The 13180-nt window shown below is 30.3% G+C and overlaps 1 protein-coding gene and 1 long non-coding RNA gene across 2 annotated transcripts; one reads left to right on the top strand and one right to left on the bottom strand.

Annotated features, from left to right (window-relative positions):
- Window positions 1-1689: 1689 nt before the first annotated feature.
- On the bottom strand, window positions 1690-2872 carry LOC110008956 (uncharacterized). The gene is made up of 2 exons (XR_002283755.3): window positions 2644-2872; window positions 1690-2043 (listed from the first exon to the last, which is right to left on the bottom strand). It is a non-coding gene; the product is annotated as an uncharacterized LOC110008956 (long non-coding RNA).
- A 3709-nt stretch (window positions 2873-6581) lies between these two features.
- Window positions 6582-11248, top strand: FBP (Inositol monophosphatase family protein). Its single transcript, XM_012210632.4, has 12 exons — window positions 6582-6883; window positions 7310-7357; window positions 7564-7638; window positions 7731-7792; window positions 7899-7965; window positions 8097-8210; window positions 8633-8719; window positions 9114-9184; window positions 9263-9328; window positions 10399-10485; window positions 10605-10680; window positions 11003-11248. Exons 1-12 carry the CDS (start codon window positions 6725-6727, stop codon window positions 11114-11116), a joined length of 1026 nt encoding a protein of 341 aa, XP_012066022.1. The 5' UTR covers window positions 6582-6724; the 3' UTR covers window positions 11117-11248.
- Window positions 11249-13180: the final 1932 nt, after the last annotated feature.

The raw sequence follows: 13180 nt of genomic DNA on the forward strand, positions 1-13180 counted from the left end.
TGTGGGCTGAGTTTTATGGGAAGAAGAAGAGAAATCCTGCTGCTGCTGCTGTTATTGTTGACCGACCTTCCAGTTAGCGTCTTTCTCAAGCGAGTCGAGTTCTTCTGCGCTTAAACCCCAGTCTTCGTCATCAAACTCCATTCTCTTATTTCTTTGGTTCGTTTCAAATTTTCAAGTTAAAATCGACCGTTTTAAGGTTTCAATGGGTAGTGCATCTGAAATTTATTTCTTTTTGGAGCTCTGATCCAAACAAACCCAGCAAACCAAACACTTTCTGTACTTCAATTGCCCGCTCTTTTTCTCTTTTTATTTAGTTTTTATTTTTATTTTTTTTACGGGAATAGATTTTATTGGAAAATTTTTATTATGTCAATTATAAATATAATATTATTACAAGAAAATTAATTAATATACCCTATTAAAAGCATTTAATCAACGTAATTATCTGATAGAATTCATGTGATTAAAGTAATGTTTATAGTAATTTGATATTGTTCACACTTGAAAATGCCACTTTTGGTATACAATTTCTACTAACAACTAGGCGTATACCTGCGCGCATGCGCAAAGTTTTCTAAATTTCGAAATTATTTTCATTAAGAATCATTCATATTTATTAACTCAGTTTTAATTCCTATTAAAGCTTTATTTTAAGAAGATAACATTCAAATTTTGAAATTTGATTATTTTAAAGAATCATTAACGCATATTAACTTAGTATCTAAAATACTAAAATTATGCATATAATTTAATTCTTGCCAAATAATTTCTCTCTGTTAATTGTATCCTAATTTCTCTCGGTTTGAAACTATATAATTTAGACACTCATTTTAATTACAAACAAAACAGAATTGAAAAAGGGCTGAAAATTCAAAAAAACAAAACTTCCTAACAATTTAAACTTTGAAGACTACTAAAAGAAAGAAACAACATTAATAGCAAATTAGACTATATAACTTTTGAAGAACATATACTCCAATGTCATATCAGCTGCTGCAAATTTCTAATTTTTGTTGCTATCCTGGAGAACGGGATAAAACTAATTCATTTGTACTTAAAACTAATTGTCATCGCCCTCCGTATGATCACTTTCGTTGTTGCTTCTTTTTTCAATGCCATTTTGATTACTTTGATATATCTATATCTTATTCAAACATTCACCAAAGATTCAAAGCAAATAAATTCGTACTAATGGTAATTAAATGGTGAATAATGTTTACAACAAAAGACACAAGAAATATACTAAATCAGAACTTATAAGTGATACAGTTAAAATAGTACTAATAAAAAACAGGAAAAAAATGAAAAAAAAAAAAAAAAGGATAATTTCATGCAAAAGCACACTAAAAAGGCAACTACTTGATTTGCCTTGCGACGTAAGCCCATTTACAAATTTTCAGGCTTGATTGCATATACTCAACTCTGTTTTTGTACATGAAAATCATGGAATATGCATATGTACAGTAAATGTTTTAGACCAAAATTTTCCCAACAATTAGCATACTTATTAATTGATCTGCAAGCATCAAAACTATTTTCAAGGAAATAACCATTAATGTGGCCCTCAACTCAAAACCATTTCAGATTTTAGACGGGGAATACCCATTTACATACATACGAAAAAAATAAAAATAACATGACAAACTCATAACCAAAATGCATGCACAAATTCAAATAGAAAATACCAACTTCACAAATATAAAATGGACACATATAATAATAATAATAACAGTACCTGAAAATTAATGCTATAAGGTACTTTAAATTCTACTGCCAAGAACCACAACACTCCCTAATCACATGCTAATACACAACAAATTAAAATACAAAAACAACAAAAATCATATCATGCCTCAATTTCTTTAGTTTTCAAAAATTAACGAGAAAAAAAAAAATTCAAGAAGATAGCATCATTTATCGCCAAGAATTATAACACTGTTATTAGTGCCAAAGTAATCTCCATGTCAATGATGGAGTTCTCTTTGTTGCGAAGATCTCCATGCCAAAGTAATCTCCAGTGAGAGGCAAAATGATTCATAAAATCTAAGAAATAAATCATAAAAAATGTCAAAACAAACTGTTGCATATTAAAAAGAATTATAGAAAAATGCATGCTAAAGAACTCACCATTATTTAGATCAGAAAAACATATGTTAAAGAGCTCACCATTATTTAGATGGCAATAATTAAAACTGTGAATGAAGCAAAGTCATACTCATATTGCTACGTTAAGGCAATAAACATGAAGCTAAATGCCATATTAAAAGTTAAGAGAGGATTAAAATCAAGATCTAGAACAACTTCATAATACTTTATGCTAATCTCAAATGAAGTTCGGTACTTGCTATAACGTGGATTATAATTAAGACTCATACATCTAAAATAGAGAAAGTACAACATTCAGTAGCTTGGATTATTAAGAATTCCACAACGTTTGAATTGCAGTAATTCAAAAATAAATCAAAACACCCACAATTATTATCATCAAACCAAATAAAAATACGCTTAATAATAGATTAAAAGGGAAAATTTTAAAAACTCACAAAAAGGAAGAAAAAAAAAAAAGAAAGATAAGGAAACTTTCGGCACAACGATAGAATTAGAGTAAGAATACTAGTGGCACAACGATCTAATTGGCAGTACCTATATCAGAATGGATAGTATATTTCCATTCATCCTGGCCGCATGTTGATGGGGATAATGACGCAGCGGCAAGAAGGGGTCAGATTGATTGGCTATCGTGTATAGGAGAAGAGAAAATGGGGTTTAATCTTTGGTTTAATTTAAGAGGTGGAATGAAAGAGAAAATGAAAACTTGAGGCACTTGCAAATGTTAGACATTTTTTCACGGAATTTTTTCTTGGAAATCAGAAATTTCTCCCAATCAAGATAAAAGAAGATATTCAAAAACTGTAATTTCTCTCTCCTTATGTGAAGTGCCACATCAGCATATTAAAACAATCTATGATTCTTTTTTATATAATGATGACAATTTCTTATGTTTACAATGTCCCATGTTTACAATCTATTAAATGTCAAATCGATTATACTGATGGATTTGTTTTAGGTAATAAAAATTAATGGTTTGATTTTTTTGCGTAACAAATTGCAATGTAATAGAGTGTATAATTGAGAGACTACAGATGAAATTAAATCTATATTTAGTGGTGAGGAGATGAAACAAGGAGGAAGTGGCGAAGGCCTATTAGATTTGTCGCAAGGGTGTATTTGTCTTTTAATTTTAATCTTTCACTTTTTAGCTGTATTTTATTTGCAAGACCGACAAAAAAAGGGACAATTTTTGGAGATATCTATTTAATATAGCGAGTAACGGATAACGGATATCCAAAGATTTGTACTCGTATTTTATCCGTATCCATAACGGATAGTAATTAATTTTACTGTTTGTATCTGTTTCAAATTTATTTATAATTACTCATATCTTTTTTAAACGGATTGAAGCCGAACGGGTACCATAAAATACCCTTACCACTTGCATCCCTAGTGGTGATCGATTGAATATTAATTAATATTATTATTATTTTAATTTGTTTATATATTTCAGCATCGAGGCTGAATTTGGATATAAAATCTCTTTAAATACTTAAGGAGAACCTTTTATCTATTTTCATTGGCAGCTAACATTATCTATTTTCGTTGGCCGCTAAAACGAATCCAAATCAATCGGATCAATGAACTTTGAGTATAGAATAATATACAGGCAGGCTAAAAGTTAGTTACCCTATAACTTCTCTGTTTTTTTTTTTTTTTTTCCTTACAAAATTTTACATAACAAATAAGTATGTAGGATTAATTTTGGATATATATATAAAATCCTGAAGCAAAAAAAATTCAAAAAGCTGAGTTGGCGCTCTTCTATTTCAGCATTTCCTTTTTCTTTAAATTTTCTTTTTTATTGATCATTTTTAGTTATTTATTTTTCCGTTTATCACGGTTAATAAACTTTTACTCTTTTTAGATCCATAGGCTATGCTCTGTTTAATTTTTTTTTATTAATAATAACTATAATTTTTTAATTCAAATCTTTTATTTTTTATCGTCAATTTTTATCGTCAATCAAATGGAAGTTCATCTTTTTAACAATAAATAAGAATTGTAGCCTCCATTGCGATAGTCATTTATTTCTTACTCTTCCTTTACTTTTTTTTTTTTTTCATTTTTTATATTGATTTTACATGATATTTCTTCACTCTCTAATTTTTGGATTCTACAGATTTTGGAAGTGGTCATGCACTCATTGCGGGATTGTGGTTATGCCAAATACCAAAGGTATTTGATTTGAATTTTTCAAGATTTTTTTAATGAATTTTGCTACCGAAAGTATCTCCAAAAGGTTAGTTAAGTTTGAAGTGTAATTATTTCAGATAAATCATTTACTAAATAGTGATCATTAATTCATTATCAATAAATCAATATTTGCAATCCACACTAATTACATTCCATGAATTGTTGTCTTTTAAATTATGGAGGGAGCTTGAGTTCATAATATGGTGTTTGATTTTTACGGCGAAAATAATTGGTGTAGGCACCTGTTTAATTCATCTAAATGGGTCAAGTGTGCTGATTTTTTATCGCAATGTTTGGCGGTAGCGGAAGATAAGGCAGCCATGAAGGATAGCGGAAGAGTGTCCTGATTTTATGCAAGTGCTTTGAAATTGAAAAAAGGCAGGCGAAGTGCAGAATTTAAAGCTGAGAGATCTAGGCATTGCAGGATTTGTCTAAGTACATTGACTTTGCAAACCCAAGGCAAAAGTTAACCTGAAAATGGAGGTCACACCTGCAAAAAACGTTTCATATTCCATCAACAGTCGAGGGAAGGACTTTTGCGATACCAATTTTTTTTTTCCTTTTTGAAAATTATTATTTTCATGAAATTATCATAATCCCTGTGTTTAAATATTTTGCTTCTTTACATAATCACAATTAATGTAATATTTTTTTTTTTTTGAAATGTACATTTAATATAATATTACTGTTTAATCCCTCAATTTACTATTAAATATTATTTATAATGTTAACCGTCTATCAATTCATGTAACTTGACGCTAATTACCCTGTTCAATATTTTTACACTTTCATAATATTTATTGATTTCTAAAGTAATTAAGACAAGTGAATATTACTAATTTAAGTAACACATCAGTATTTTCACATTGATCTAATTTAATCGAGAGTCTTACTTGAGTAGTATACTATTGATGTGTAATTAATAAATACAATTTTGCCATGAAAAGCTATCTATTTTTTACACGATATAATTAATTTTTCTAAAATAAAAATAATAATATATATCACACAATTTATAAATATTTATTGTAATTGTTTTTATTAGCATTCGAAAAGATTAAATATGCAAATTGAAATGTTTGTGTTTAATTGTATGAAATATTTAGTTTCATTATTTCTTGATATATTGAAAGTATTTAAAGAGGTATTTTAAGCATATTATTTTTATCCAAAGGAAAGACCAGCTAGCACGAGCCCATGCAAACCCCGCAGAATCTATAGCAAGACAAGACCCAACCGAAAGAGATGGAAGGTGAAGGATTTGCAACCCCTAAGACCAAAAATGACTTCATTGGGCGTATGCCACAAAGTTCGCCCCCGTGAAAATTTTTGCCAAATGCACATCTCATTGCCTATCCAGGAGAACAACATATCCATCGACCACGTTCTTGAACAGATGGGCAGAAAAACCTCCATTAAAAAAAATAGTTAAAGAGTTGTTTTAAGGATTTTATACTTCAAACTATTATAAATAATATTAGAAAATTGTCTCTTATATCAAGTACTATGACATCAAAATTAATAGGTTTAGATATTATATCGATAAGTGATTTTTCTTTTTTTATTTTTAATTTAAGAGGATTGAATAATGAGCTTTTGAGCTATTATGTTAAGAGTTTATCAATGAAATTAAATATTTGGTTAAATTAACTTATAATTCATTTATCTATCCAAAATTTAATACCATATTTAATATTTATAGTCATATATTTAAAAATGTATCCAAATGAAATAAAATAAACAAATAGAAACTGTGTAATATAATTAAATCCTTGGAAATATATAATTTTTAATATAATATAAATTTTAATTATAAATTATAAAAATAATTCGCGCTGCCTTCGTCCATTTTAATTATTATTCTTTGACCTATCAAAACTACTCAAGAATGATGATAAGATGACAATAATAAATATATTAAAAAAAAGGAAAACGAAAATTTTTAAAATAAAGTATGAAAAATTTTTTGGAGATAATAATAATAATAAATTGATTAATTTAATAAAGCCTCCAGGTGCACCACCAACTCGTCATCTTCAAAACGCACGGAGACAAAAACCTCATAACCGTCGAATACGCAGTCAGAGTCGTAGTCACAGTCACAGAGAAGGCAAGAGGAGACGACGAGAAAGGCGTTATCTCAGTGATGGCCACACACCTGATTCCCTCAATCTCTTCTCGCCACGTGTCCTACGAAACTTCCATTTGCAATCAGATAGCCCATCCCTGCCTACATAATCTCTCTCTTTCTCTCTCCTATATCGTTTTCGTATATATCCGTTGCCTCTCTGTTTCTGACTCACTCCTCCTCGAACCCAACAATCTTATAATTATCCTTTCATAACCCAAGTCACCACCACCCGTAAAGCTTATATTTTATGGTACTTTTGTAGTATTAGTTTAGGGGGACGCAGAAATGGATCACGCAGCCGATGCTTACCGGACCGATTTGATGACCATAACTAGGTTTGTTCTGAACGAGCAATCAAAGCATCCGGATTCGCGTGGGGATTTCACTATTTTGCTTAGTCATATTGTTCTTGGATGCAAATTCGTTTGCACTGCTGTTAACAAGGTCTATCTCTCTTTCTCTATCTATTCTTCAAATGGTTATTTATTTCTTTTTTGGTTTCATTTATGTTCCTTTTCGTAGTATTTTAGTTTGTTCAGTTTTTTCCTCTAATGAATTTATGAGGGTGAGTTTTTCTTCTTGATTCTATGCGTTTTTCGTTTCAATTTCACAACAAAAAAAAAGGGAAGAAATTCCATAATAAACATTGCTTGACTTGCTTCTTGTTATTAATGTACTTTTATACTTCGTAGTCAGTCAATTGTGGTGGCCAAGCATAAAATGGAAAGGGGAAATATAAAAAAAGTGGGAAATCAGAAATAGAATATTTTTAGTGTTTAAGTGCAAGAATATATTCACAGCTTTTTAGCTTTATATCTTTATATTGGTCTCAAAAAATTATTATCTCCAATATTTTATTACTTTGTGCAGGCGGGTCTTGCCAAGCTTATTGGACTTGCTGGGGAGACAAATGTTCAGGCAAGTTGTCCATTGGTCCCAAAACCCATGTTATTTATCCTGCTATATGTTTTTCTTTTCTCTACTGAAGGTATTTATGTAAAAACAAAAAAAAAAAGAAAAAAAAAAAAGAAAAGAAATAGATAAACTTCTGTGGTTTTATTACTAGGAGCGTTGTTGTAAAGTTAATTTATTTTGTTTCTTTTTGCCTGTTTTGACTATTAAAGGGTGAAGAGCAAAAGAAGTTGGATGTGCTTTCAAATGAAGTTTTCGTCAAGGCCTTAGTAAGCAGTGGGCGAACAGTGAGTAACAGGATCGATGATAATCTATTGATTTATGGTGGTTTAAGGATAATGAGTTTTGACTTTCTCTAACAGTTAAAATATTGTGGCAGTGCATCCTTGTATCGGAGGAAGATGAGGAAGCAACATTTGTGGAGCCTGCCAAGCGTGGAAAGTATTTACTTTCAGACTCATTTTTATTAGTTATTGTAGCCTATTCTGTTTTATTATGACTATATTTTTATTTGTATGCGGTGTGGACTAATTGTTTATATGAGCAGGTACTGTGTTGTTTTCGATCCGTTGGATGGATCCTCTAACATTGACTGTGGTGTTTCCATTGGAACGGTAGGGCCTTTATCATGATAGGAATTTGTACTTGAATTGGAATCCTTTACTTACTGACACTATAAAAAGTGATTTTTTCCAGAATAATCCGATATCGAAGTTATATATTGAATGTCTTATGTTTCATCTAGATCTTTGGGATTTACATGGTGAAACATGGCCATGATCCAACTCTAGATGATGTCTTGCAACCTGGGAAAAATATGTTAGCAGCTGGTTATTGCATGTATGGAAGCTCTTGCACGGTATGAAATACTAGAGTTTGTTAGTTTTTGTAAATTACAAAGTTATTTCTTCGTTTGTTGTGTATGGGATTTGTAAGGGCAATTAGATTCTGTAAAATTTCTTTCACTTTCATATGGATTCAATTCAAGATGTCAAATTTTAAGGGAACTTATTTTCTTCACAAAATAATGTATGTAGGATAGCAAATGTGAAGCTATAAAGCTTCTGTTTGTAAAATTTGTGAAAATGTGGATTGATATTTTTTAATTCTTTGGCATTTTCTTGTTGATCTGAGAGAATATTTTTTATTTTGAACTTATTTTATTGGAGCTTTAGGAATCAGTATTTCCAAGGTTTCTTTTTGTTTGTGCTTCATAGTTTTCAGACATGTATTGACCAGTGCTTCAATTTTTCACTTATTAAGGAATATCTGATTTTGCAGCTTGTATTGAGCACTGGAGGTGGTGTGAATGGGTTCACCCTTGATCCATCCCTGGGGGAGTTCATACTGACACATCCTGATATTAGAGTATGCTATCTGATTGCTGCATCAATTTGATGAAAACTGAAATCATAAATATTTTTAACTTGCATTATGTCTAGAATAAAATGTGAAAATCAATTCTTGCAACAAGTCAAACGGCACAATATCCTCTTGGAGCAAGTTAAATGGACTAATATGCGAATATTTCTTTAATTACCACTTTTTAAGCCTATCCGCATAGTTTTTAATAGGGCTAGAGGCCTAAGAAAAATCCTGGTTTAAATGACAGAAGTCATTTTCAAATCACATATACATAATAAGTGACATTAGCCATCTCTGACTCTCTTCACTTAATATCTTCTGGTTTATTTGTTGCGTTTTCATTCTTTACATTTAGCTTTCATTTCTAAGCCACCAATCCTTCCCCCTTTCTTAATAGATTCCAAAGAAAGGAAAGATTTATTCAGTAAATGAAGGAAATGCAAAGAACTGGGATGGCCCAACAGCTAAGTATGCAGATGCATTTCAAAATTCTCTTAGTTTTCTACTGATTCCTTACTGTAGTTTAATGACATTATATGGCCTTAGGTATGTGGAGAAATGCAAGTTCCCTAAGGATGGTTCCTCCTCAAAGTCTCTAAGATACATTGGAAGGTATTATGAATCCTCTCCCTGACAACTGTGGCATTTCTATTTTTAAAATTTTTATTTGGCATTTAATTATTGCAATTGTGTCTTAGGTGGTCCTTTCTTTCATCTTTGGTTGACATTCCTAATAATTGAATGGAAATTGACAGTCTATTATCCTTTGATAGGGGTTATATAGGATGTTAACCAGTCTCTTCCTGCTGGCATTTAATGTTTTCTTCTTATGATTCTAAATTTAATCGTTTTAGTTGCCTGTTTCTTACTCTGCTATTCAGAATCTTAATCTGTAATATGTCCTTTGCTTTCTTTTGTTCCATTTCTTTTCTTGGGTGAATCTGATGCAACATCTATGATTCTTTGAGTTACTAACTTGTACGATTTTCTTTAATCACTTGTCCATCAAATAAATCATATATTGCACATCTGAATGCAAAATTTGTAGCAGAATCCTTTTAAACAAAATGACTAGTAGTTTAACTAGGCTTGCCTGTGACAATATTAGTCCCTTGAATAACTCCAACTGTGTGAGAGAGTATAGGTAAGCTACCTTGAGCTGCAATTTCCAATGTCAATTCCACCACAATGCAGCCTTGCAATCGCCAGTCAGAGTAGCAAATAGAGATGCTGAAGGATGTCAAAGCCATTCCACTAAGTTGATTAATGCTAATTCAAACACCCATTTTATACAAAAATTGAGAAAGCCTTAATTTTTGGATATTTTGATAATTTGGCCTATTAAAGTAATAGTCTAAATCCTGTAGTGAGTAGTATTATGCTATCTGGACCTTGAAGCATCTCATGGACAAATTGTTATTATCTAATTTGTGAATTCTGTAACCAATAGTACTGTTTCTGTGTTATTTAATTCAAATTGGCAAATGAGGACAATGTTCTGTATGTGCTTTAATTTCTATATGATCTGCAATTTGTGTGAAAAATATGCTTAACCATTCAATTTGGATAGCTGAGTATCCAAATTTTACAGAATTTGATGCTAACCATTTATGTTTTTGATCTGGCTTTGTTACATTCAATTAAATCTCTTCATTTCTGATAACAATCTTTCAATGAAACAGCATGGTCGCTGATGTCCATCGCACATTACTTTATGGAGGGATATTTTTGTACCCTGCTGATAAGAAGAGCCCAAATGGAAAACTGCGGTATGTTTATTCATGGTTCTTTGTCTTGATGGCATCCTTGAAATACTCAATTAACCTATTGCTTTCCTGTCTAAGTTATTTCATTTTGCTACTCACTTTGGTTAATTTGTGCGTCCTAGTGTTCTGTATGAAGTTTTTCCAATGTCCTTTTTGATGGAACAAGCGGGAGGTCAGGCTTTCACTGGCAAGCAACGGGTATTATTTTCTTGTTCTTGTTACTGATTCAAATCTCCATTCATTTCTCTCATGAACATCAATACGTAAAATCTCTTCTGCTACATGAAGGTTTAGGCCTGTTTTTTCCCCCTCCTATATATCCACTTAGATCAAAAGACCATAATAACTTAGTTTCGTAAGCATTGACGGGCTACAACTAATTGGAACCACTCTTAACTATGGAAATTACATCATATTGAAGTAGTTCTACATAAAACTCGGGGAAAAATATTCATCAATTAACTTAAAGTGCCTTCTTGGGTTTGAATAATATTTACAGTGAACGCTATTTGTCTTGCAGGCACTTGACTTGATTCCGCAGAAGATACATGAGCGTTCTCCAATATTCCTTGGAAGCTATGATGATGTTGAGGAAATCAAAGCACTCTATGCTGAAGAAGGGAAGACCGCATAAAGAACAGTCTCATATAGTTCTTACATATCATTGTTGATTGTAGTATGGGCTACTCAACTCTCTATTTCTGATCATGTATTCATAGGTTAAAATCCTCTTTCTTAAATAAGATGAGATGTCTATTGGTTGTAAGCAAGTTGTAGTTTATATGTTTGAATAACGTTCACATCTTTATGGTATTATGCATGAATCAATCTCTTCATTCTGTATAAAGAAAGGTATTTAAAACAGCAGAGAGAGGTTGCAATTTGGCGTCCCCAAAGATCAAATTTCTGCTTTCTTAGTACTACATTAAATAAGGGCTTGGGTTTAAGGATCTGATTGATAAAATAGGTGGTGTTCGGCAACAGGTTAAAATGTTAAACGTTATTTTTTATAATATTCGGTAACATAACTTTTAAATTAGATTTTAGAGGTTAATGTATCTTTTTATGGAAAAATGTTTAACTTTTAGTGTGTTATAAAAAACTATTCAAATAGTTAATTTTATCTTAACATTTAAAAGCAATTCAATTGTTATGTTACCAAAATTATGAAAATCTACTTAAAGTCGTCGAAAATGACCTAAACCCTAAATACCATAAAAAAATAATTTGTAACTAATTTCTAGTCTAGAATGATAGACCGGAACTGGATGGGTAGCAAGGGTTTGAAGAAATTGAAGAAAATTATGAGTTGAGTGGGTCAGGTTTTAGAAAAATTTAGCATTCTTCCATACTTGGCAATTCCAAAAAAGTTGAAGGTTCAACATAAGAAATGGTCACAAGCCAAAAGGGTGTCATTAGGAATGTTCAAAAATAATTTTCCAAGCTAATGACTTGATAATTAATATCATAATCAATACCTTCATGATTTTTAAAAATGGGTAATCATTATACAACTCATACCACTAATCTTAACCAAAAAAGTAATGCCAAGATCAGTAATTTAATAAAGATGGTCAAGCACTCAAAAATTTTTATACAAGGATTAAGAAAGTAGTTAATTTTCCTAGATTATAACAAAATCAATGATAAATTGACTAAATTATTCTTTATCTCAAAACTAATAGTTACTTGTTAAAGTATTTATTTTATTTAGTGTAAATAAGAATAATATTTAAAAAATATCATTTATTACTCTTTAAAATACTCAAAACGACTTATATTTTGAGATAAAATAATCACCCAAAAACAACTTATATTTTGAGACAGAGAGAGAAAATTACTATATATTTTCAATGTTTTGAATTTTTGAATGCTAGGGCAATGATTAAATGGTCTCTTTGCTACACGAAAATCATTAATAACTAAAAAGATAATAATATCTCGTCATTGAACTATTACTTTCTCTTTCCCAAAATATAAGTCATTTTTGGGTAATTATTTTGTTTCGTAATGGAAGTCGTCTTAAGTATTTTTAGGAGTAATAAATGATGTTTTTTCAATATTACCATTGTTTAGATTAGTTGCAATAAATATTTTCACAAATAATTATTGGTTTTGAAATAAATGATAATTTCGTCAAATTATATTTGAATTTGTTATAATCTAGGAGAATTAATTACTTCTTTAATCCTTGTACAACAACCTTAAATGATTTATTTCTAGCACAGAGGGAGTATAATGATATAATATTACTACCTCTGTTCCATAATACTTATCACATTTGAAAAAATAATTTGTTTTAAAATATTTGTCACATTTGTGGTTTCGAGGAATAATAATTTTTTTCCATATTTATCCTGTGTATATGAACAATAATTATTACTTCAATTTAATAGTTTTATTAGAGGATTAGAATTAAACTAAGGCAATATAGTCAATGTATTCAATAATTTATTGTAAATTAGACAAATTTAATAGTTTTTTTTAAGGGATGTGAAATTCCAAATGTGACAAATATTATGGAACAGAGGTAATATATATTTTAAAATTTTATGTACAACCCCCGTTTCATGATACTTGTCACATTTGAGAAAATAATTTGTTCAAAATACTTATCACATTTGTGATTTCAACGAGTAATAAATAATTTTTTTCCATGTTTACTTTGTATATGCCTAATAATTATGACATTAATTTA

The sequence above is a fragment of the Jatropha curcas genome, chromosome 9, assembly GCF_041381405.1.
Source record: "Jatropha curcas cultivar XTBG-Jc1 chromosome 9, XTBG_Jcur_1.0, whole genome shotgun sequence".
Taxonomy (NCBI): Eukaryota; Viridiplantae; Streptophyta; class Magnoliopsida; order Malpighiales; family Euphorbiaceae; genus Jatropha; species Jatropha curcas.

What these genes read in the sequence shown, in the direction of transcription:
- FBP (XM_012210632.4), top strand. Translation starts at nt 6,725, where the DNA reads ATGGATCACGCAGCCGATGCTTACCGGACCGATTTGATGACCATAACT. An exon ending in TGTATGGAAGCTCTTGCACG is followed by an intron (nt 8,211 to 8,632) that starts GTATGAAATACT and finishes CTGATTTTGCAG; the next exon opens with CTTGTATTGAGCACTGGAGG. An exon ending in TGACACATCCTGATATTAGA is followed by an intron (nt 8,720 to 9,113) that starts GTATGCTATCTG and finishes CTTTCTTAATAG; the next exon opens with ATTCCAAAGAAAGGAAAGAT.